Source organism: Corythoichthys intestinalis, chromosome 5 (assembly GCF_030265065.1).
Source record: "Corythoichthys intestinalis isolate RoL2023-P3 chromosome 5, ASM3026506v1, whole genome shotgun sequence".
Classification (NCBI taxonomy): Eukaryota; Metazoa; Chordata; class Actinopteri; order Syngnathiformes; family Syngnathidae; genus Corythoichthys; species Corythoichthys intestinalis.
Genome location: NC_080399.1, coordinates 48,552,855 through 48,576,862, shown reverse-complemented (window position 1 = coordinate 48,576,862; position 24,008 = coordinate 48,552,855). Strand labels below are relative to the sequence as shown.

Genomic DNA, 24,008 nt, shown 5'->3' with positions numbered 1-24,008 from the left:
GATGAACTAATGACCCCTTTTAATCAGGTGTGCCCTATGTACGGAAATAAACTCGTTCATGGTTTGCCTTATCATCCAGTGTGATTTACAGTCTGAAAAGTACTGTAATGGGCCAAATAAAGAAATGTGAGTTTCAAGCTTTACAAAAGAGTAATGCTGTGATATTTATAGTTGAGTAGAAAAAAAATCCCACACGCTGCTAATTGTGGAGTTATTAATGTTGCAGGGGAGCTGAGATCCTTTACACCTTGGCTGTTGCCAATGCCCGACACCTGGGAATGGAGGGACGTTATCCGGTTTCAGATTACGCCCTGCTCGTTGACGCCAGGCGCTCTGTGGGCCTGTTCCAGCATCACGATGGAATCACTGGCACTGCAAAGGAGAACGTTGTCGTCGACTATGGCACCAGGTACAAAAAAAACTGGTGATACAGGTCGCAGGTTGACCTTGAAAATTTGAGACAATCGATTACATTTTTAATCTCCTCGTGCATGAGTAACCTTTATACAGTGTCCTCCATAATTACTGGATTTATAATAATTATGTGTTTTGTAGCTTCTAATATGTTTTCCTAAATAATATGGGACCTTAATGGAAAAAAAGAGAAAAATCCAACCTTCAATACAAGTGCTTTTATTCAGTGGGGAAAAAATCCCACATAAAGAAATAATTATTTGACATCAAATAATGTGTGTCACAATTATTAGCAGCCCTGGTGTTAATACTTTGTACAGCCCCCTTTTGCCAACAAAACAGCACATAGTCTTCTCCTATAATGTTTCACAAGATGGGAAAAGACAAAGCGGGATCTTCAGCCATTCCTCTTTGCAGAATCTCTCTAAATCATCCAGAGACCTGGGTCCTCTCCTCTGTACTCTCATCTTCAGCTCACCCCACAGGTTTTCAATGGGGTTGAGGTCTGGGGACTGAGATAGCCATGGGAGGAGCTTGATTTTGTGTCTGGTGAACCATTTCTGTGTAGATTTGGCCATATGTTTAGGGTCATTGTCTTGCTGAAAGACCCAGTGACGACCCATATTCAGCTTTCGGGCAGAGGGCAACATATTTTGATTTAAAATGTCCTGGTATTTCAAAGCATTCATGATGCCATGCACCCTAACAAGGTTCCAAGGGCCTTCGGAAGCGAAACAGCCCCACAGCATCACTGACCCACCCCCATACTTCACGGTGGGTATGAGATGCTTTTCAGCATGCGCATCTTTCGTGGCACGCCAGACCCACTTAGTGTTTTTTGCCAAAAAGCTCAATCTTGGTCTCATCTGACCAAAGCACACGGTCCCAGTTGAAGCCCCAATACCGCTTGGCGAACTCCAGACGTTTGCGTTTATGATTGTGAGTGAGGAAAGGTTTTCTACGTGCATGCCTTCCAAACAGCTTGTTTGTGTGTAGACAGCACCTCATACCCACTGTGAAGTATGGGGGTGGGTCAGTGATGCTGTGGGGCTGTTTCGCTTCCAAAGGTCCTGGAAACCTTGTTAGGGTGCATGGCATCATGAATGCTTTGAAATACCAGGACATTTTGAATCAAAATCTGTTGCCCTCTGCCCGAAAGCTGAAGATGGGTCGTCACTGGGTCTTTCAGCAAGACAATGACCCTAAACATGTGGCCAAATCTACACAGAAATGGTTCACCAGACACAAAATCAAGCTCTTCCCATGGCCATCTCAGTCCCCAGATCTCAACCCCATTGAAAACCTGTGGGGTGAGCTGAAGAGGAGAGTACAGAGGAGAGGACCCAGGTCTCTGGATGATTTAGAGAGATTCTGCAAAGAGGAATGGCTGAAGATCCCTCTTTCTGTCTTTTCCCATCTTGTGAAACATGATAGGAGAAGATTAGGTGCTGTTTTGTTGGCAAAAGGGGGTTGTACAAAGTATTAACACCAGGGGTGCTAATAATTGTGACACACATTATTTGATGTCAAATAATTATTTCTTCATGTGGGATTTTTTCCCCGCTGAATAAATGCACTTGTATTGAAGGTTGGATTTTTCTCTTTTTTTCCATTAAAGTCCCACATTATTTAGAAAAAAAATATTAGAAGCTAAAAAACACATAATTATTATAAATCCAGTAATTATGGAGGGCACTGTATATGGCAATGTTCTTTTTCTGATTCAAAGTATGTTTCAAGGTTGTTGTAAACCTGGTGGTGAACCTTGAGCACTATAATTGGGCCTTCAGGGGAGTCTGCATACTTAAAATCAAATGTGATTGGTTGATTTACCCGAAGTTCTCCAAACCAACACCCATGCCTTGGATTTCCCTCAGATTTCTGAAGTCCTAACCAATACATGATAAATGGGTCTTCTTAGAGGTTTACAATTCTGATTGGATAATATGCCTTCAGGAGAGTAGCGCTCCATCTTTTCTTGACTGCTTGGTAAACTATTGTTCTCTTCCCTCTATAGATTATTGCGATCACTTATCAACCTGAAGAGAGTGATCATCAATGCTGCTCATTTCCTGGTGATGAAGAATAAAGAGTTTTATCGCTTTTACCAGACAGAGCCTTTTCTGGAGACGGTAAGAAGAAACAACCCAATAGTCACATGAATACTGCTAGATTAATGTAGATATATGTCAATTGAAGATGCTTTATGTGAAAATGTGTGAGTGAAAGATAATTGAATATTTAGGTGAATTGAAGATTTTATAATGTCTGAGTAAATCATAGTCTTATCTATAATTGATTATAGATCCCAACTGGGAAAGACTCCAGCTTTCCCTTGACCCTGAACGGAATAAGAAAATGGTTTGATGGGTAGATGTCTTTCTGTGTGTGATTGTGTATTTGATTTGTGTAGGATGACAGGCGTGCTACTCAGGACTCCCTACCTCAGCGCACTTTAATTGAGCTGGATGCTGCAGGGCCTAGGTAGGACCCACATGTACAGTGGCGCCCTCCTTTTCCCTCTGCTCCTTCAGCCCGAGAGACTACGGTAATTGTTTTTTTCCTTGTCGCTATCAGGTACCTGGTCCTGTTCAACCCGTTTGAGCAGGAGCGGCTATGTGCGGTGACCGTGTTGGTGAACACAGTCAAGGTGAGGGTGCTCACAGAAGATGGACAGACTCTCCCTGTGCAGCTGAGTGCTCAGTGGAGCTCGGCAAGACAAATGAGTGCAGAAGTGTTTGAGGTAAGAGATAACTTTGCATAAATCTTCCTGATTGTAGTTGATCTATGCTTGGCCTATTTTATTGTTAGCTGTGCAAAATCGCATCACTCTTAAAAGCACTGCCCTTTTCGCTTGAAGTTTTATGCCAGAAATCTTAAGCCAAGACAAAGCAATTGTAAAGCCTATGGTCAATCAAGAAGAGATCCAACACAAAGGAATTGTAAAGTCTATGTTCAATCAAGTACATAGCAGCCATTATATTCTAATTGACCCAAATGATCCATCTCAATTAGGATAGCGCTTCGCTTTTCTTATTTGTAATAGAAAAATACTGCAATACCAGGCAATTAAAAATCATTTTAGAGTGTGAGAAAAAAATAGCCGCAACCTCTCACAGCCGATCATATGCAGTTGCTGGAGAAAGCAGTGGTACTAATTTAAAGATTTTGCTTACACAGCAGACCGGCACGACAAAGCCTGTTTTAAAGAGCTTGCTATAACGGAGGTTAGAGGAGGGAACACCTCATATACGGTTCAGTACGTTAAGAGTTTGCTTTAATGACGGGTTAGCAAATGTCACTTTGGAGATTATTTTGGCGCAAAGTAATTTAGTGGTCACTAGGGGTTTCAAATTACTGCATTAATTGTGCTTAATTATTTACAGTCACATTTTATGCATTTAATTTATTTTAATGTAATTTTTATTCAATAATGTACACTTTTGATGGAAGTGATTTGGGCTTCTTGGGCTTGAGTTGTTGGGGGTGGGAATGATGAGTCACTCCCTGAAGTGGACCCTAATTGGCCGTCAGGCCATGTGTTTGGCACAAACTGTCGATGATATCAGGAAGGGCAAAGTGAGCAACAGAGAGAAAATGTGAAAAATGGCATATGTCCGACAGTAAATAAACATGTCTTTGTGTACATGTTGAATTTTGGCAAGATATGTAAATGTGGAATGTTTCTTATAGTGTGTGAAATTGGATGGTCTCGGCTAAGCATTTTGGATTTTTGACATAAACATCCAAATGATGTAATGAACTGAACCATGAATAAGAGAATTGGAATGGAATTGATTCAATGGAATGGAGAGAATTCAACAGAAGGTATCATTTTTGTGTATTAGTAATGTTAAATCTAAACTCCGCAATCTGCATGATGGAGTTCGATTTATGTCTTGTTTTGTTGCTAAAATGAGTATAGTCAACACTCATTCTGTCATTGGAGCTTGTTTGTTTGGTTAAATAAATTGATGTAATTGCTTATTATTTGTTTTAAGTGGGAGAAAATGGATGGATTTCAGTATTTGCGTATGCATTAGAAAGCCTCTTAAAAAAAATCTAAGATATTTAGTACAAGTTTTGACCTACGGCTGGCGCCATGTTTTACCAGCACAATACACACTCGTGTTGTATCGGTCGTGAACGATTCGTTCTTTTTCAACGAATTGTTTGGGTGAACGAGACCGAACTAATCACCTTCTGCACTGATTCGTTCTATGAAGTTGGGACTTGTTAGCTGCGTGGGAGGGCGTTGAGCAAGTGGCAGCGTCTTCTGACATCGCAGATGACCAATCAGACGCCAGCCTCATTGCGGGCAGGGGAGGGAGCGGAAACAGAATCAGGGTGTTTGTCACTCACTTCCACGTGTGGCCAATAAGCAGCCAGCGTGCACGCAAGGGGGCAAGACTGAGTTATGTCACTTCCCATTCACTTACTTGGTCCTCTGGCTCCTGACCGAGCTTGTTGCTAACTTGACTTTCCAGTCATGCGGTGAACGAGTCAAAAAACGAAAGGAAATGACTTTGTCACATATTTGTTAATCCGGAGCCTATCACATGCAACAGAAAAAAAACACCACACAAACCTAGCGAGCATGGTTTAGTGTACTACTTTTCTCAACAGACTCGGGAGTACATATGACGACATACTATCAAATTTACAGTAGTTTAACCGCGTACGAGGCAAGCAAAAGCTGAGCTGCGGTCGCGTGACGGCAGTGCGGGGGGGAGAGAACTGTCATTGTATGGAGGCTTCATGGCAGCGATATTTACCTCATATGTGCACAGAAAAAAATAGTATGATCACCATAATACTGATTTACAATGAAACTGTATATACATGTCCATTTTTTCTGAGTGTTTTATTTATTTTTTTCGTGTCAGAGCGTGTCGGGTGCTGGTTGGTTTGACAAATTATGTCCATCCATCCATCCATCATGTGCTACTCAAGCGCCCAAAAACAACGCACGCGGGCACGGGAGATGTCGCAGTATGTCTACATTTTTCTTAACAGACTAATTAGAGTAGAAAGGTGACATCGTAAAGAGCAAACAATTATTTCTTGTCAGCATTTGACGATCTGAGAAGAGGGGACGACAGGGGAGCTGACCGGATTATTTTATTTATTAATACCAGTGATTTGCAATGAAACTGTTTAATATCAAAATGTAGTATTGTTGTCATTTCAGAGCAACACATTTGACAACTAGCTATTTGCACTTTAGTTTTAAGAATAATTACCCAAAATAATATTGATGAGCATAAAAACAAAACCACGACAGAGCGTGAGGTCAATATGATGTATTGGTCGTTCCATATTTAGAAATTAAACTTTCGATTAATTTTTATTTTCGTGACAGCAAACATGCCGCATTGGCTGGTAGCAGCAGCATTGTATGTGATCAAAATCATGCTAAAGAAAGTCCGTGCGCCCCCCGACCCCAAACCTCCACACCCCCCACAAAAGGAAAATGTTTAACCGTGTCCTCAATCGGAATGCAAACGCAAGCCATGACTTTGATCCCATAGAATTACGACGGACGACACGGAAGTTCTCCCTCGCTTTTGCAGCAGCGGGAAGCAGACTAGGCTGGGAAAGCAGAATGATATCGTCTGTCACTCATTTCTGAAACTACGACGAGCGGTCAATGGGTAGCCTGTGTTCAAGAGAGGGAGGGACCAAGCAATGTCACTTCCCGTTTAGTTATACTGCGAAGCGGTCTTTGGTGATTCGTTCGGCAACGTCACTTCCCGTTCACTAACCGAACGATTCATTTGGGCGGGGGGGATGAGGGGGGCGAACGATTCGTTGAACGATTTGTTTGAACGAGTCTTTTTACTGAACGAACTGGAATGGATTCGTTTCCTCAAGTGAACGACAGATCCCGTCACTAATACACACTGGGGGTGATGACGTGGTTGGCCTGGACGGGGAGAAAAGCTGTGCTAGCTAGCAAGCGAAGCTAGTATGATGACTGGCGTGATTTTGTCACATTCTGCTGCTGTTCAGATTGTTTATTTACAAAGATATGGGATGAGTTCCCAACGTCATACCTGCATCCAATTCCAGCCCATCAGCAGTGTCTTTAAACCGATCCTAGGCGCCTTGTATTGACTTACTGCCATTTGACAGTTTGTATATCCCTTCGTTCTTAGTGGCATCATTGCCTTGTTTTTTTTCATTTGTTTGCTTTTCACCGCGGTTTTCCGCGGTGAAAAAAAAAAAAAAAATTATCACGATTATCACATTATACCCTTTTTGTGTCTCCCTTTTCGCGATCGGGTGTTTTTTTTGTGTATTCAATGAACCCTTTCACGCAAACCCTATGTTCTTGTTGTCTGCTTGCTGTCTGAAGTGAGCCGCGTTCTTTAATTCCGTGGTCAAGACAGCCAAACTTTCTTTTCAATTGCGTTTCCCTTTCAGGTTTTGCCACACAGCCAGCGCATGTTTGTTCCGATTGCTTTATAAGGAAAATCATGGCTGTAACGTCATGCGGAACTACAGTTCTAAGGTCTAAGTGCTCGTCTGTCGCACGTGAAATGTGGGTTCGAATCTCACTGGAGAGTTTCATTTATTTGCTTTTGCTGCTCGTTTTGTGAAATATCGACAGTGCTTTCCTTCTCATCACTTTTCTGCTCGGGTTCAAATTAAAAGGACAGTCACCACATTGCGTTGTCAACAACAATGGTGACCTACTAGTGAAACTAATTTTTCAAATTTTATAAAAAACAAAACATTAAGAGGGGTATAAAATTATTATAACTCATACAAACACCTTTTAAGAACTACTACGTCTTTATGTCCGTGGTTCCCTTTAAATATTATTCTGGATAATGATGCATAATTCGAATTCTTTTCTGTCCTGATCAGTCTTGCCCATTGATTGCCGTAGAATAAATTTAAGAAATCAAAAATTAATCATAACCTTAATAATTATTGTAGAACTATCAACCATATATCAATGGAAAGTTAATTTTAAGACCTTTCTAATGGGTTTGTCATAATACCATAACAGGAATTTTCTAAATTAACATGCTTACCTGTGGTTTCAGCATCTTTGTGTTTTGAGAAATCGACGTTCAAAGAAGTTCCAGTTTAGCCTATCCCATCACGCAAAGCACCAGGCTCTGATAATTTAATATCTTTATATATCACAATAGAAATGTGTAACATGCAGGGAGCTGACGGTGGCTGAGCTTGAAAGCATTGTGCAACAGCTACAATGGGCTGTCATAATTTTAAGATAAAACTCAAAAGACCTATGCCAAAAGAACTTTTTCTCGAGAAGCATATGCAAAAAGCAGATAGAGGCACGAGAAGAATGCGCAAACTCTACACATGAAGTCGAGGGCCTTGTATTGAACCCTTATACCCTAACTGTGAGCCATTGTGATAACCAGTCATCCATCGTGGTTTTAAAGGCCTGTAGGACGCCGAAAGCAGCCTTTTAGATAATAGGCCTCCGTCTGCCCTTTAGCAGACAATATCCCAGCTGGGAATATAACATGTTGACAAAATATAACAGCAGTGGTTCTCATTGCCAGACACCAAAGAAGGGTACAAACTGTATTTTCTTAGTAAGATAAAGCAGGCCGACGAGCCTAGAGATATGTGGTGCTGATAAGGAAGGAAGCAGTGACAGAAAGTAATAAAGGAAAAGGGTGTAAATACCTGACAAAATGCTCAATGGGGCAGGAATCTGAATTGGAATGTTAAATATGAGATGTCAGTTTCCCATGGGCCAATGCTCAATGGGGCAGGAATCTGAATTGGAATGTTAAATATGAGATGTCAGTTTCCCATGGGCCTCTTATCATAATATGTTTTACTTTTTTTTTTTTTTACAAAAATAAAGATCATCGTAGTTTTTATTTTCAAATTCAGCAAGTTGTTACTAATGTAAATGCTTTTAATGTTTAATGAAGGACTTGCTTTCCACTGCCTACAGCAGGAGTGTCGAGCTGATCATACACAATGTATGGTTTCTTGTAGAGAGCCATTATGTCTCCCAATTCGGGTTGCCACGGTTAATTGACTAATAAACGACTATCGACAATTTATTATCAAATGAATTGAAAAGTATTTTGATATTTTAATAGCAAATATCTTCTTTGGAAAAAAAAGTATAATGTATTCATTTAAAAAACCTAGATTCCTGCGGTCCTCGATCTTTCACCGAGCGCTACGGAAATGATTTAAATTTTAGTGAGAAACATGAAGTCGATACATATCATTTACCTTTGCAGGGAACAAATTAGGTTGACACCTGTGGTTTACAGCTATGGAAATGCAACTGGGCCTGGGAAAGTGAAAAAAACCTAATTTTATCATCTTAATTCTCTTCACAGGCGACATTCATGGTGCGTCTACCATCGTTAGGCCTCGCAGTCTTCCATCTTTACAACTCTCCAGACTCTCCAATGACACTGCGCTCAGACACCCTTCTCCGGCTGCCCGGAGGTGCTCTCACTCCTCGCACTTCGGACCCACTTCCTGTTCGGTCTCAGCTAGCTGACCCTCAGATGTTCCACATCAGCAGCCAGTTTCTGACACTGGGCTTCTCTGGCACCACTGGCCTCCTGGAGGTTGAAAGACTGAAACAGAATTGCTCCTCTTTGATCCCAATCATGCTCACTTTGCTAATTCATTCTCAACCTGCAGACTATCAAACACAAAGATTATCAGGAAATAAAGGTCCAGATGCACTTCATGATGTATGGAACTCGTACTTCTAAGGACAAGAGTGGTGCATATCTTTTCCTGCCTGATGGGAAAGCAACGGTATTAACTTTTTTCCATTCCCTATCTGCTGCTAATGATGCTGATAGTATTTTTGCTGCTTTCAGCCCTATGAACACAAAGAGCCACCTGAGGTGCGTGTCGTTGAGGGGCCTCTCTTCTCTGAAGTAGTGGCATACTACCAACACTTTCAGCAGGCAATTCGCATCCACAATGTGCCAGGTAACTAAACTCTTGTGGGATCTGTTCAAAAAGAAAATTCAGCAGCTGTCTTCCGTTTTATTTAATGGAATCACTAGGGCTAACATCTCCGAATCAATTGGCAATTTATAACCCAATAAAAGATACATTTGTACAATCCTTCACTTTCTCCTATTTTTAGGTGTAGATGGCCTGTCTTTGGATATCACTACGATTGTGGATATCAGAGACCAGAACAACAAAGAGCTGGCTCTGCGTCTGGTCACTGACATCCAGAACGGGGATGTCTTCTACACAGACCTCAATGGCTTCCAGGTCAGTGTGGTAATGCTTACAGCACTGTATCAATATCCAAATGTCGAGAAACTTGAACCACCCCAATTTGTAGATGCAGTTGCGTCGCCGCCTCCAGAAGCTTCCCTTGCAAGCTAACTTCTACCCGATGCCCAGCCAGGCGTACATCCAGGACAGCCATCACAGGCTGACGCTGCACACAGCTCAGTCTCTTGGTGTCAGCAGTCTGGAGAGCGGTCTGCATTTTTTCCTAGATATTGTGTCTCGCTCATTTGTTTGTTTTAGTTTCTTTAAACCGCTCACACCTCAAATGTTGTGGCAGTCTTAAATTTTGGATGTGCAGTATTAACAGTGTATTAATCTCTTCTAGGTGAACTTGAAGTCATTTTGGACCGCCGGCTAATGCAGGATGACAATCGTGGGCTGGGTCAAGGCCTCAAAGATAACAAGAGGACAGTCAACCGCTTTCGACTGCTTCTGGAAAGGAGATCAACAGACAACAAGGTTAGAACGGTTTACATCAAATACAATGGGAAATTTCCTGCTCATTTAACTGATGCGCACACCGTATGAGAACAGTTTGTGTGGCTTCTCATTTAGGAGAAATAATATTCTGTTTTAAATTTACTGTTGAATTTGTTTTTTTTCTAATTTTAAGGGATTTATTATACTAACTGCAATCCCAAAATGTGTTCGAGTCAAATGCCAAGGTTTTTGTTATAAAAAATTAAACCAATATAAATAATAACACATATTTGATAAAACTATTCTGGAGAAGGGAAGTAAAAACTGAGATAACGCTTGGACAAGTGCTCAACACTCTTATTGCTGGCAGTGTTGTTAATCTTACTGAAAAAAAGTAATTATAGTTACAAATTACTTCTCCCAAAAAGTAATTGCGTTAGTAACTCAATTACCTGAATGGAAGAGTAATTAGTTACTTGGCAAAGTAATTGGTGATAATTACTTTTTTTTTTTTTCCTCAAAAAAAAAAAAAAAAAAAAAAAAAAAAAAAAACATTGGCCACACTATGTGAAGTTTTTTGTGGAGGTTTTTGGTACAATTGGCCCGAGCCCAATTCTTTACCCTAATTTACCCTTTACCCTGAATCAACTGTTAAAAGTTGTTAAAATTGCTCCCATTATTGCATTAGTTCCCTTCTCTCTACTTTCGACATATGAAAGTTTTAAAACTGTTTCATCATTTAAAGATAGATTCAAGTCAAGATTTTGCCGATTTAGAAGTATTTTAGATAAAAAGTTACTTAGGTTCGCTAGGAAGGTTCTCTACAACAGAGCCGTCCTAAAAAGCCTACTGCTTTAAGATGGCGGCTGTCTACTAACGCATTTAGTGCCATGTCTGTCATTTTGCATCTATTTATATCTATATACAGTACATGTGATATCTACCATGTCTAACATATCTACCATAACATGCGGGCGTAGTTTGTCGGCTATCGGCTACAACATGTGTTATTGGAGCTACCTAGCATCGCGTTTGCTCGGCGTCACAACTTTCTTGCCTCCTCCCCGCTCCTGCTCTGCTCTGTCGTCTCGGTGAGTCAGTCTCCCTCAGACTTTTCGACCAATATAGTAACGCATGCCTTTCCGTCCTCAGTAACGGTAACGGCGTTGCCAAGATGAGAAAAGTAATTAATTAGATTACCCACTACTGAAAAAAATAACGCCGTTAGTAACGCCGTTATATTGTAATGCCGTTATTAACAACACTGATTGCTGGCCAAATGGCTGCATTCAGAATTAACCAGGCCGATCCACCCTCATGTTAAATGGGAATCGCCATACACCTTCACCTATTTATAGTCTCTCCGCTTGACCCCAAATAAAGTTCTTAAAGCACAAGTTATGGTGCACAGATAGCTTCCACAGCATCAGAGGAATGTAATTAATCAAAGCTGTCAGTCAGGAATAGGGTACCAACATTTCCATGACAATCAATACCATTGACCACAGTGGACACACTTATCAAGTGTAGAAAATATGGCACACCAGTGAGACATGAGTAGCTCTCAGGGCCAACATCAAAATATGTTGGTGTAGTAGCACAAACTTTTCAGGGGAAAAAGGCAGGTGTTTTATTTACATAAGCCACATTTTGAGCATTAACACCATGCGTAGGTCTTGGGACAGGGGAGTTGGGGGAGAAATTGTTCCTAAACGGTTTTAAAAATTTGAATATAGCTCAACAGTACTTGATAAATGCTCCATGACTTCATAATGTATTGATGTGACACATTCGCTATTCACTGCGTCACGGACGAAAGGGGCGTCCCACACTTCGCTTCATTTATTAGCAGTCTGTCATGACGTTGGATTTAGGTTGGAAAAAGTATGAAAGCTGTACTGCATACAAACAGGAAGGATTGCCTCAGGAGTGATTTGTGCGAGGATTCAAGGTAATCCATTTTTCGTACCATGCATGCATTTTGCAACGTTGTGAAAAAAAAAATCAATGGGAGAAATTAGCCACTAAAGCATTGGCATTATACTTTGCAATATTTACGTAAAATAACTGCTAACTGCCCTTTTTTTTTCTTTTAACCAACAATCAAGGGTGTTTTACATCCATATCTATAAAGAATTCAGGGATTTAAGCATTTATTCACATGAATTTTCAACGCAAAATCTCTTTGTTGTGCTAAGGGGGCTGCCTTAGTGACTTAAAGACTATCAGCACATTTGACATATTTACGTAAAATAAACACTAACTGTCAGTTTTTCTTTGCTTTTAACCAACAATCGAGACTGTTTTACGTCCATATCTATAAAGAATTCAGGAATTTAAGCATATATTCACAAGAATTTTCAACGGAAAAAGCTCTTTGTCTGTGTTTCCACTCTGTCAGCTTTGATGGAGATAGACCTCCTATGAAACGGCCCCGCGTCCTGTGTCCGGTCAATACATTATGAAGTCTATGGTAGTGGATTAAAATTTTTATTTTTAATTTTTTAATTTTATAAACCCGAGGTGAAATGGTTTTTCATCATCTTGAGTCGCTATGTGTCACTGAGTATGTTGCCAAAACCTCAAGGATTTAAAACAGTCAAACTTTCTTTGCTGTGTTGACGGTGCTCTTTGTAAAACGACTCATTTTCTGATGCTACTTCCTGGGTGAATAATTGGTCAACTATCTGGTAGTCCCATTTTAAAGGGCAAAAGCTTGGCATACTAGGCTAACCAATCACGTGTGGCTTGGCGTTGCGATAGCAACTTGGCATCAGTATTGTTTTTGGTAGCCCTTTTAATTTTGGTCTTGCACATTTTCGTCTGGCATTCGTCAGTTATGTTTTAGTCTCCCAAAACACGTATTTTGCTTGTTATAATATCGTCATGAAAAAAAGTGTTCATTGACGAAATATTTGGTTATTGTCATTGTTGAAGAAAACACTGCTTGGCATCGTATCACCTTATACTAGCTGTCAGGAACGTATGGCTCACGAGCCAAATGTAGCTCTTTTGATGTAGAACCGGCGGTCTCGCCTGACCAGAATTATTAGTGATGAGTTGATCGTGCATTGACACAACAATCTTGGACTAACAGGCGTTAGAGCTTGCCTTCAGAACAAAAAAGTCAGACTCTCAGCTGTTTGACGAGAGAGCTCATAAATCTTAAGTGAGCAGCGTGGCTGGCCCCGCCCAACTCAATCCCGAGGGAACTGCGGTGCTGTAGGGAAAATTAAACTGCGAACATTAAAAAAGGTATGTTTGGTACGAAAAACAATGCTAATCAATAGAACACCATACCCAGAGTGGCATATGATGTGTGTAGCATCCTACTAAAAAGGCAAATGTACTGCAAACAAATGTTAGTTTCAGGTTGCGCAACTGTGCATATTTATGTAACCAGGTGGTCAAGGTTTAAAAGAAGTCTGTTTGTTTTTCATTTGTGATTTAAAGGTCAAATTTAAAGGTAGAAATGTCACACACACAAACCTGACATTTCACCAAGTGTGTGTACCTGGGCTTGGAGCTCACCATTTCTGGTCCCCTGCCTGGATAAATGAAAAATTTAGTCAGGTGGGACATCTGGTGTAAAATTGAAGCCAGACTAAGCTTGCATGATGTAGGAACGCTGTAGCTTTTTTCTTATGTCATTTTCTATTACACCAATTCGAAGCATTTTGCTTGTTGCGAATGATTTCTTGCCCTGTAAAGGGCTACACATTTTGGTGGTTCGGAATTAATTTTGGTCTGTATTGTACCTAAAGTTACACCAACCCTTCCAATTTGTGTTGTTGCCTTATAACAATTTTTGGAAAATTAAACCTCCTGAGTTACATTATTTTATTATTTACAAAAAAATAAGTAACTGTTTATGATACTGTTCAGGCACCACAGGTGAAGAAAGGAAAAAACTTGTTTCTCAATTCAAATAGATTTGGTGGGCCTAGACAACAAATTACAGTTGTTTTCTTTTGTGGCAAGCTACTACATACACCATCAGATACTCATACACTCAATTTGGCAGTTCATAAATTTTTAAGGGGCTTTTTGTAAACTCAAGCACTGAAACCAAAATTTGTTTTATGTTCAAATACATTCCAAAACTGTCAGTAAAAGAAACAAAAAATCCCAGAAACTCTTTTCACTGATTTACAGTGAAGTGAAAATGTTTGGGCAACCCTTTCAATTTTCTAGAGATAGACTGATGATTGGCGCCAATATTTGGATAGACTGATTATCTGCGCCGATATTTGACGTATATCAGTATCGGCCTATTTTTGTTTTGTTTTCTATAATCAGGCCGATATGAAAACAATTTTAAACTCTTATTTTGGCTTAGATGCTGGCGCGCCTCTCTCGTTCCTGCTGTCTCCTGCACTTGTATTCACCCTGTCCTCTGATTGGTTAAATGGTAATGGTACACTTGTATTGCGCCTTTCCACCTTTTTAAGGCTCTCAAAGAACTTCACACTATAGCCTCATCTACCTACTGGTGACTCAGCACCAGGAGCAACATGGGGTTTAATATCTTGCTCAAAGATACTTAGACGAGGTCATCAGGACAGAGAATCGAACCCACAAGCTCTCGGTTGGGGAACAGCTACCACTAAACCACGCCACCCACTATTGTTAGCTATTATTTTCAATTTGTGTGATTCAATAAACATGCTTTAGGCATTTCAATGAGGTTCAGTGTTTGCATTCAAATTAACGCCAATTTTCCAATTATACTGCAAAATAATGTCACCTAAAATCTGTTATCGCCCCCTCTAACTACTAATAATTGGTATTGATCCTGAAAAATTCATATGTCGATCTCAACAATTTTCATTTATAAATCATTGGGTGTTTGGATCACCATTTTATGTATATTAACTGATGGACAGAGTTACAATGGGGAGAACAAGTATTTGATACACTGCCAATGGGAAACCCATTGGTATCAAATACTTGTTTTCCCCACTGTATATTTATTTTATTTATTTATATATTTGAGAAGCCGAACAAAGTTTATTGGACTAACAGAAGATGTGCAATATGCAAAATATATACAGGTACTCCAGCAGAAAAAAACGAATATGTAGAGTATTTCTTCCTTTTACCAAAATAACAACTTTCAGATGTTTATTATGACTTTCAATGATTTTCTGCATTCTACATAAACATATTTTGGACCACAAATTTCTATTCCTCCACAAAAAAATACAGTGTTCCCTCCCTGCTTTGCGGCTCAACTATCGCAGCCTCAGTGCATCGCGGATTTTGACAAAATATTATGTAAAAGTCCTAAAAACATTTATGTACATTTATATCTACGTATGTATGTACTTAAACGTTTCATATGAGAGAAAGAGAATGAATGTACAGTATGTATAATTTATATTATTTATACATTTAATGTATATTATATTTACGTTTCGGTTCTGGTCCCCATTAACAGCGATAATTGAGGGATCACCATCTCTATTTCGCTTAAGTTTGATGTTTTCTGAGCATGAACAAAGCCGCTCCAGATCATCCCAAAGATTTTCAATATTCAGACCTGGGGACAAGGATGGCCCTCCTAAAACATTGTACTTTCTCCTTTGTATGAATACGAAAGTATATTTTGAGCAATGGTGTGGGTCAAATCAATGTAATGTTGAAATATATAGCCACGGCGTACATTGAACATTGTGACTTTGTGTCAGCATTGGCCGCTCTCCAGCCACCCCCATGGCTCGGGGATTAATTTGATAATCATGACCCTGTGTTGCAAATAATTAATTCCACTTCACTGCCGTTTCCTCACAAGATATATGTGGGAATTGGATTTCACTAAACATTGACTGCAAGCGGTAAGATAATTAATTCTTGGCCAAGGTTTACCTGAAGGCTTCATGTATTGTAATGAGAAGTTAGGTCAACCTTACCATACATTACCTCTAAGACTCCGACGTAAGGTTCATAAGGAGCATCTGGGTCATCATATGACCACTCCTCAGTACTTGTTTCCCCTGACTATCCCACTGAAAAACTTATGGCTCTTCTATTGCTCTTACACCTACTACCTGAACAGAAAAGTCAGTGATTTAATGATAATAAACTCAAATCGACTCTTCAATCTGTTTTTAGACTGATATTGAAACAACTTAGCCTACCTCCGAGGTCTACTAGGACTGTTCATGCTGGCATTAGCGCTGCTTACATGTTTTGCATTGAGAAATACCGTACTTGAGCTTGAAGTGCTTCGGCAAAAAATGATATCTTGGTTGTACAAACTGCTCCCAACTACGGTATTATTCCACTTTCACACTTTTTTTTTTTATAAACCACAGCTGAATGACGGTGCAGTATGTCATACTCCCATGTGATCCATTAAAACTGTTCAGACCAATCGGACACTCAAGATTTCCATTCTCCGTGACAATTAGCTGAACAGGACAGGTTAAAACAAAAAAATCTGCTCCAAAGCAGGAAGCTGCCACCGCCATACTTTTAATACAGTGTGCTCGAAAGCGAAGTTTCAACCAGTGATTCATTTGACCTCAACAAACATGTAATTGAGAGATTCCAAGTCGGTTTAAAATGTTTTTACAGGTGGGCAAAATTAAAAAGATAGAATGTCTTAAGTTTTCACTCTTGGAAAGGACACTACTAGGGCTGCAGCTATCGATTATATAGGTAATCGACTAATCTATCGATTGGTTTGTTCAAATAATGGAGTAATCGGATTATAAACATTTAATGCATCGCAGAATACATTTTAGGAGATGTTGAACAAAGGAAAATGCTTGCAATAATATTTATTTTGACTTGTCAAGATTGCACTTTTTAAAGACCATTAAATGCCAATAAGAGACCTGTTTCTTTAAATGTAGTATTGCACTTTCATTGTTTTTTTTGTTTTGTTTTAACAAAGCCCTTAAGAAATTGTTCAAACACACACAAAAAAAGCTAAATATACAGTGGGGCAAATAAGTATTTAGTCAACCACTAATTGTGCAAGTTCTCTCACTTAAAAATATTAGAGAGGCCTGTAATTGTCAACATGGGTAAACCTCAATGAGACAGAATGTGAAAAAGAAACAGAAAATCACATTGTTTGATTTTTAAAGAATTTATTTGTAAATCATGGTGGAAAATAAGTATTTGGTCAATACCAAAAGTACATCTCAATACTTTGTTATGTACCCTTTGTTGGCAATGACTGAGGCCAAACGTTTTCTGTAACTCCTCACAAGCTTTTCACACACTGTTGCTGGTATTTTGGCTCATTCCTCCCTGCAGATCTTTTCTAGAACAGTCATGTTTTGGGGCTGTCGTTGGGCAACATGGATTTTAAAATCCCTCCACCCATAACACATTCATTCTCCCAGTCCTCTATTGGATCATCCAAATGCTCTCTAGCGAACTGAAGACTGGCCGGGACATGTACTGGCTTCAGCAGGGGGACACGTCTGGCTGTGCAGGATTTGAGTCCCTGGCGGCGCATTGTGTTACTAATAGTAGCCTTTGTTACTGTGGTCCCAGCTCTCTGTAGGTCATTCCCTAGGTCCCCCCGTGTGGTTGTGGGATTTTTTTGCTCACAGTTCTTGTTATTATTTTGACGCCACTGGGTGAGATCTTGCATGGAGCCCCAGATTGAGGGAAATTATCAGTGGTCTTGTATTGTCAGGGAAGCTGAAGTTTGAACTCTAAGACAAGTGTTACCTTGCTAGCTAGATTAGAGAAATAAATACGACCCCAGCCATGGATTGATTTTCTTTATGTACAAGAGCTCTCTGGTACAGACGCGGAGTAACTCACAAAGTGCCTCTCCGCATGGGTACAAAAGAGAAATACAGGGCATGCATCTATTTATTGGTTGACACTAAGCCTGAACGATATATCGTTTAAACATCGCCATCGCGATGTCCGCGTGCGCGATAGTCCCATCGCAAGCACGTGCAATAGTTTTTTCTTGTAATCCACATACGCCTTGCTTTCTGCTCTGCGCAGAGCCTCAAACCCCTTCCTCTACCAACCCTTCGTTCCTCTCAGTCACTGCAGCACTTGCTTATTAAAGTTAACGATGGCTTTGATCTGGCCAAAGAAGCCTGGCAGCAACCTGTCAATCATCGTTTAACTTGTTAAACAGTTTCTGCAAGGAAGCCGCGCTGGAATGAATGTGCGTGTGTGTGGAGACGTTTGAGACATATAAATGCCAGAAGTGATCATGAGGAGTTTGAAATTTCTACATGTCACTCCAACGGTCACAGCTAAGGGAGATAAACAGAAGCATTTAATAAAGCCAAGCATTTATCGACTACAGTACTTTGTTCTTGTTCAAAAATGATTTGGTTGGACAGTTATGTTTAAAACTGATCATAATTATGACATTTGAAGTGCTTAAAAACCATTTAGTTAAAACACTTTGGTGGAAAAAGTGAGAAAAAAAACATGTCTTATACAGTGCCTTGCAAAAGTATTCGGCCCCCTTGAAACTTGCAACCTTTCGCCACATTTCAGGCTTCAAACATAAAGATATGAAATTTAATTTTTTTGTCAAGAATCAACAACAAATGGGACACAATCGTGAAGTGGAACAACATTTGTTGGATAATTTAAACTTTTTTAACAAATAAAAAACTGAAAAGTGGGGCGTGCAATATTATTCGGCCCCTTTACTTTCAGTGCAGCAAACTCACTCCAGAAGTTCAGTGAGGATCTCTGAATGATCCAATGTTGTCCTAAATGACCCATGATGATAAATAGAATCCACCTGTGTGTAATCAAGTCTCCGTATAAATGCACCTGCTCTGTTATAGTCTCAGGGTTCTGTTTAAAGTGCAGAGAGCATTATGAAAACCAAGGAACACACCAGGCAGGTCCGAGATACTGTTGTGGAGAAGTTTAAAGCCGGATTTGGATACAAAAAGATTTCCCAAGCTTTAAACATCTCAAGGAGCACTGTGCAAGCCATCATATTGAAATGGAAGGAGCATCAGACCACTGCAAATCTACCAAGACCCGGCCATCCTTCCAAACTTTCTTCTTAAACAAGGAGAAAACTGATCAGAGATGCAGCCAAGAGGCCCATGATCACTCTGGATGAACTGCAGAGATCTACAGCTGAGGTGGGAGAGTCTGTCCATAGAACAACAATCAGTCGTACACTGCACAAATCTGGCCTTTATGGAAGAGTGGCAAGAAGAAAGCCATTTCTCAAAGATACCCATAAAAAAGTCTTGTTTAAAGTTTGCCACAAGCCACCTGGGAGACACACCAAACATGTGGAAGAAGGTGCTCTGGTCAGATGAAACCAAAATTGAACTTTTTGGCCACAATGCAAAACGATATGTTTGGCGTAAAAGCAACACAGCTCATCACCCTGAACACACCATCCCCACTGTCAAACATGGGGGTGGCAGCATCATGGTTTGGGCCTGCTTTTCTTCAGCAGGGACAGGGAAGATGGTTAAAATTGACGGGAAGATGGATGCAGCCAAATACAGGAACATTCTGGAAGAAAACCTGTTGGTATCTGCACACGACCTGAGACTGGGACAGAGATTTATCTTCCAACAGGACAATGATCCAAAACATAAAGCCAAATCTACAATGGAATGGTTAAAAAATAAACATATCCAGGTGTTAGAATGGCTAAGTCAAAGTCCAGACCTGAATCCAATCGAGAATCTGTGGAAAGAGCTGAAGACTGCTGTTCACAAACACTCTCCATCCAACCTCACTGAGCTCGAGCTGTTTTGCAAGGAAGAATGGGCAAGAATGTCAGTCTCTCGATGTGCAAAACTGATAGAAACATACCCCAAGCGACTTGCAGCTGTAATTGGAGCAAAAGGTGGCGCTACAAAGTATTAACGCAAGGGGGCCGAATAATATTGCACGCCCCACTTTTCAGTTTTTTATTTGTTAAAAAAAGTTTAAATTATCCTATTAATTTTGTTCCACTTCACGATTGTGTCCCACTTGTTGTTGATTCTTGACAAAAAATTAAAATTTTATATCTTTATGTTTGAAGCCTGAAATGTGGCGAAAGGTTGCAAGGTTCAAGGGGGCCGAATACTTTTGCAAGGCACTGTATGTATCTCTTTCCAATGCTCATCTGAATAAATACATTGAGCACAAAAACCACACCAAAAAAAAAAAAATTGGGGTGTTGGGGTGCTACTTCGCGGTTTTTCACTTATCGCAGCGGGTTCTGGTCCGCATTAACCGCAAAAAACGGGGGGTCACTGTACACTGTGGTGATGGGGAGTCATCCAAAGTCTTTCCAAACAGCTAGTCGTCATCTAGTGAAAATTTCTTTAAAAAAAATATATATATTTTTTTTTATATCGCAATATAATATCGCACTATATCGCAAACCCCCCAAAAATCGCAACAATAGTTTTTTCCAATATCTTTGAGGCCTAGTTGACACCATAGAAACGAAACCGAAAACCTAGTAAAAAACATCTCAAGTTACAGAAAAACATCTCTCATAGGGGAAAACCAACTTAAGCTATAACATTGAATCACCAGCTGTGGCCAGGATGAAGTTTGATAAGCCACAGTGGCCACACTGTATTCATTCAGGGCATATTGGAAAACAACAGGAAAATAACAGTCCATATTTGGGCATACTGTGATACAGTCAAGGCTACACTCAACAGATTAATGTAACAATGATGCTTAATGTTCTCATGCAATTCATTAAAATCATACAAAATATAATGTATAATGGTTGTGTTTTAAGCATGAATAAAATTCTCTCACATGTATGTCTTCAATTTTCTAATAATTGCTCCCACAGTTGATTTCTTTACACCAAGCGTTTTACCTATTGCAGATTCAGTCTTCTCAGCCTGGTGCAGGTCTATAATTTTGTCTCTGGTGTCCTTCGACAACTTTTTGGTCTTGGCCACAGTGGAATTTGGAGTGTGACTGACCAGAGGTTGTGGACAGGTGTCTTTTATACCGATAATGAGTTAAAACAGGGGCCATTAATACAGGTAACGAGTGGGGCCTCGTTAGACCTTGTTAGAAGAAGTTAGACCTCTTTGACAGCCAAAAATATTGCTTGTTTGTAGGTGACCAAATACCTATTTTCCACTAATTTAGAAATAAATTCTTTAAAAATCAATGTGATTTTCTGTTTTTTTTTTTGTCCACATTCTGTCTCTCATGGTTGAGGTTTACCCATGTTGACAATTACAGGCCTCTCTCAACTTTTCAAGTAGGAGAACTTGAACAATTGGTGGTTGACTAAATACTTATTTGCCCCACTGTACTTCTAAACTAAATAACGAACGCATAAACAATCATATTAGCTCAAACAAAAACTTACCTTATGTAGATCGTAACAGGGAGCAGCCGGAGTCAGCCGTGTTAGATGAGTTATGTCATATTCACTTTTGCCACTAGAGGGCAGTATATCCACCCAAATCAATAAAGCTCAGTGCCAACACTTTCAAAACAATTACTACGCCACTCTCATCAAATGAATCCTCGAAGCAGCAAAATTGGATTTGAGGCTATTTTCTAATTTAATTACTCGAGTTAAACGATTAATCGTTGCAGCACTAAAATTATTGCTACTGTTATTAGTGGACGGATCAGAATGAAATCTGGTGGGTATATTTTAGGAATGTATGTGTACCAATTCTTCTGAGCCGAATTAGATTTTTTTTCTCAGGGCTGATCAATTAATCAGACCTTTTGCCCCTGGGTCCCCAACCCAACAGAGGCTCTTTGGTTGTGCTTTTCATGTCATGTCTCTTAGTTAATGAGACCTTTAAGGGCACAAGATGGGTGGTTGTAGTTCATTTTCAAATTGTTTAAGTTGCTAAAAGCTAGCATTTCAGCAGGGCAGTGTAAACCTTTTTTTAAAATAACCACTGTATATGTTGGGTGTGGTCTGCCAGGCTGTCACCCAACCAAGGTCCGTGTAGAATTTATTTAGAACTTGGATTCCTGAGCAGAAAAGGGACATCCCCAAACTTTTGTCAAAAAGATTTTGGTAAGATCGATTGAACCTGTATTACCTTTCACCTTTATTTCAGTCTTAAACTGATAGATCAATGAACAGATTTGTTTTCAAGGGGTGCTTTGTCCATGTTCTGTGCTACTGCCTCATGTACTTGATGAATGCATCTTTTTTTTTTTTTTCCTTTCTGGAATTTACATTTAAAGTGTTGTCCTTCCATCTCTTCTCTTGTGTTGCCTTCAGCCTTCTGGCTTCTTTGCCAAACTCTCCTCTTTATTTCACTTTGTTCTCCCCAAAATGTTGTGTGACAGATCTGAAGAGGTAATGTAATCATGAGAACAGCACCGATGCTGGTACCCGTAGTCTGTGCCCTGTAGTTCGTTTTCCTTCCCCTTAGCTACAAATAGCCAAAGTAAAAAATGTTACACTCTATCAAATGAATAAGAATGAAGGACAGTTTTACTGTGTAGCTCTCCAAAGCTGTTCATGATTCTTTTAGATGAAGTGTGTCTCTGTGCCAAGATCCTTGATTGAGGTAAAATTTAGACATGTTGCTTACACATGGTAATACTGCACTGTAGTTGGCATTTAGTAGTCACCAAAACCACTGTGTATTGATAGTTGTGTGTTATAAGTGAACATACAAGATGGATTCTACTCTCTATCACTATAGTCATCCTCATTTTATGTGCCCTCTTTCAGATGACAGATGGTTCAACGATAAGCTTCCCGTCTGTGCTAAGTCACATGACCAACAGGGTCCTGAATCACGATGTTCTGGCTCTGCCTGTCCTGCCCAAAAGACGTGGTGTGCCACCTCTTGAAACCTATGCGCCACTCAAGACCATGTTCCCCTGTGACTTCCACCTTGTAAACCTACGCAGCATCCAGAGCCAAGTAAGAATCCAATTCTTACTCCTAAACTTTTAAACTGGTAACATTGGGTAGTTTGACACACTTAATGTTTGCTGACTTTTTAAAAAAAATGTTGTGAATTTGAAAATTCACCTTTTATCAGATTTGTTTTTAAGTGAATTATCTTTGTCTTTTACTGTAAATTTACCCCATTGCAGTGGCGGTTTTCGAGATGGGGCCACAGGGGCACTGCCCACGCCCCCCCTCCCCTAATTTCAATGGCCCCTGAAGTGGCCATGTCCTCATTTTAGCACAAAGCATGGCAAAGGCTGAATCCTTCTTTTCTGAAGTGAGAGAGAATGAGAGAATGTTTCTAGAGTAGGTCTGAGCGATATAGCGTTTGATCATGGTCATCCTGTTGTGCAAAGGACGTGCAATATACATATATATATTTTTTGAACACGCAAACTTGATTTTCTGCTTCATGATCATACAGCGCCACAGCTTCTCACCCTCCCTCCTGCTAAGCAGTGGTACCAGACTTTTTTTTTGGCCACCAGTCTAGCTGGCATTTGGTACTTAGTTACCGATGATTGACAAGTTTGTAGCTTTGATTTGGACAGAGAAGACTTGGTAGCTCTATGATCAAAGGCACAAATGTGTTAATCATCGTTAAGCGTGTTACACACTACAGGAAGCCCAGTCTGAAGTATTCTGTGGCAAGTCATTAACTGTGTAAGTGAGAGGCTGTTCTCGGCAGCATGAGTGAATTTAAGTAGGCTCACTCAATGAAGCATTTAATAAAGACATTGTTTAAAAATAATTCACATTTTGAAGGTGCCGTGCGTGGGTTTTCTCTAGGTTCTTGCCACATCCCCCAAAAAATGTTCATGGCATGCTGGTTGAACAAACCATAATGTTCATAGGTGTGTGTGCGTGAATGGTTGTGTGTCTGTGTGTGCCCTGTGACTGGCTGGCAACCAGTTCGGGGTGTACCTCTCCTTCTGCCTGGAGTTAGCTGTGATAGGCCCCAGCACCCCATGACCCTCGTGAAGATAAGCGGTTCAGAAGATGGATGAATGTTTGG

The 24,008-nt window shown here is 40.1% G+C and overlaps 1 protein-coding gene across 4 annotated transcripts in view; it reads left to right on the top strand.

Moving 5' to 3' along the window:
- Positions 1-24,008, top strand: part of man2a2 (mannosidase, alpha, class 2A, member 2) — a 55,134-nt gene that overhangs the window by 22,775 nt on the left and 8,351 nt on the right. For 3 of the 4 annotated variants that reach the window (XM_057836520.1, XM_057836519.1, XM_057836518.1), the window contains 12 exons: positions 227-409; positions 2,432-2,546; positions 2,828-2,898; positions 2,992-3,157; positions 8,766-9,002; positions 9,079-9,198; positions 9,264-9,378; positions 9,539-9,672; positions 9,746-9,887; positions 10,022-10,155; positions 22,310-22,387; positions 22,769-22,963. In XM_057836520.1, the coding sequence (XP_057692503.1) occupies positions 227-409; positions 2,432-2,546; positions 2,828-2,898; positions 2,992-3,157; positions 8,766-9,002; positions 9,079-9,198; positions 9,264-9,378; positions 9,539-9,672; positions 9,746-9,887; positions 10,022-10,155; positions 22,310-22,387; positions 22,769-22,963 (1,690 nt within the window). The remainder of the gene's footprint in view (positions 1-226; positions 410-2,431; positions 2,547-2,827; positions 2,899-2,991; positions 3,158-8,765; positions 9,003-9,078; positions 9,199-9,263; positions 9,379-9,538; positions 9,673-9,745; positions 9,888-10,021; positions 10,156-22,309; positions 22,388-22,768; positions 22,964-24,008) is intronic. The other variant, XM_057836521.1, reaches the window with a different exon arrangement.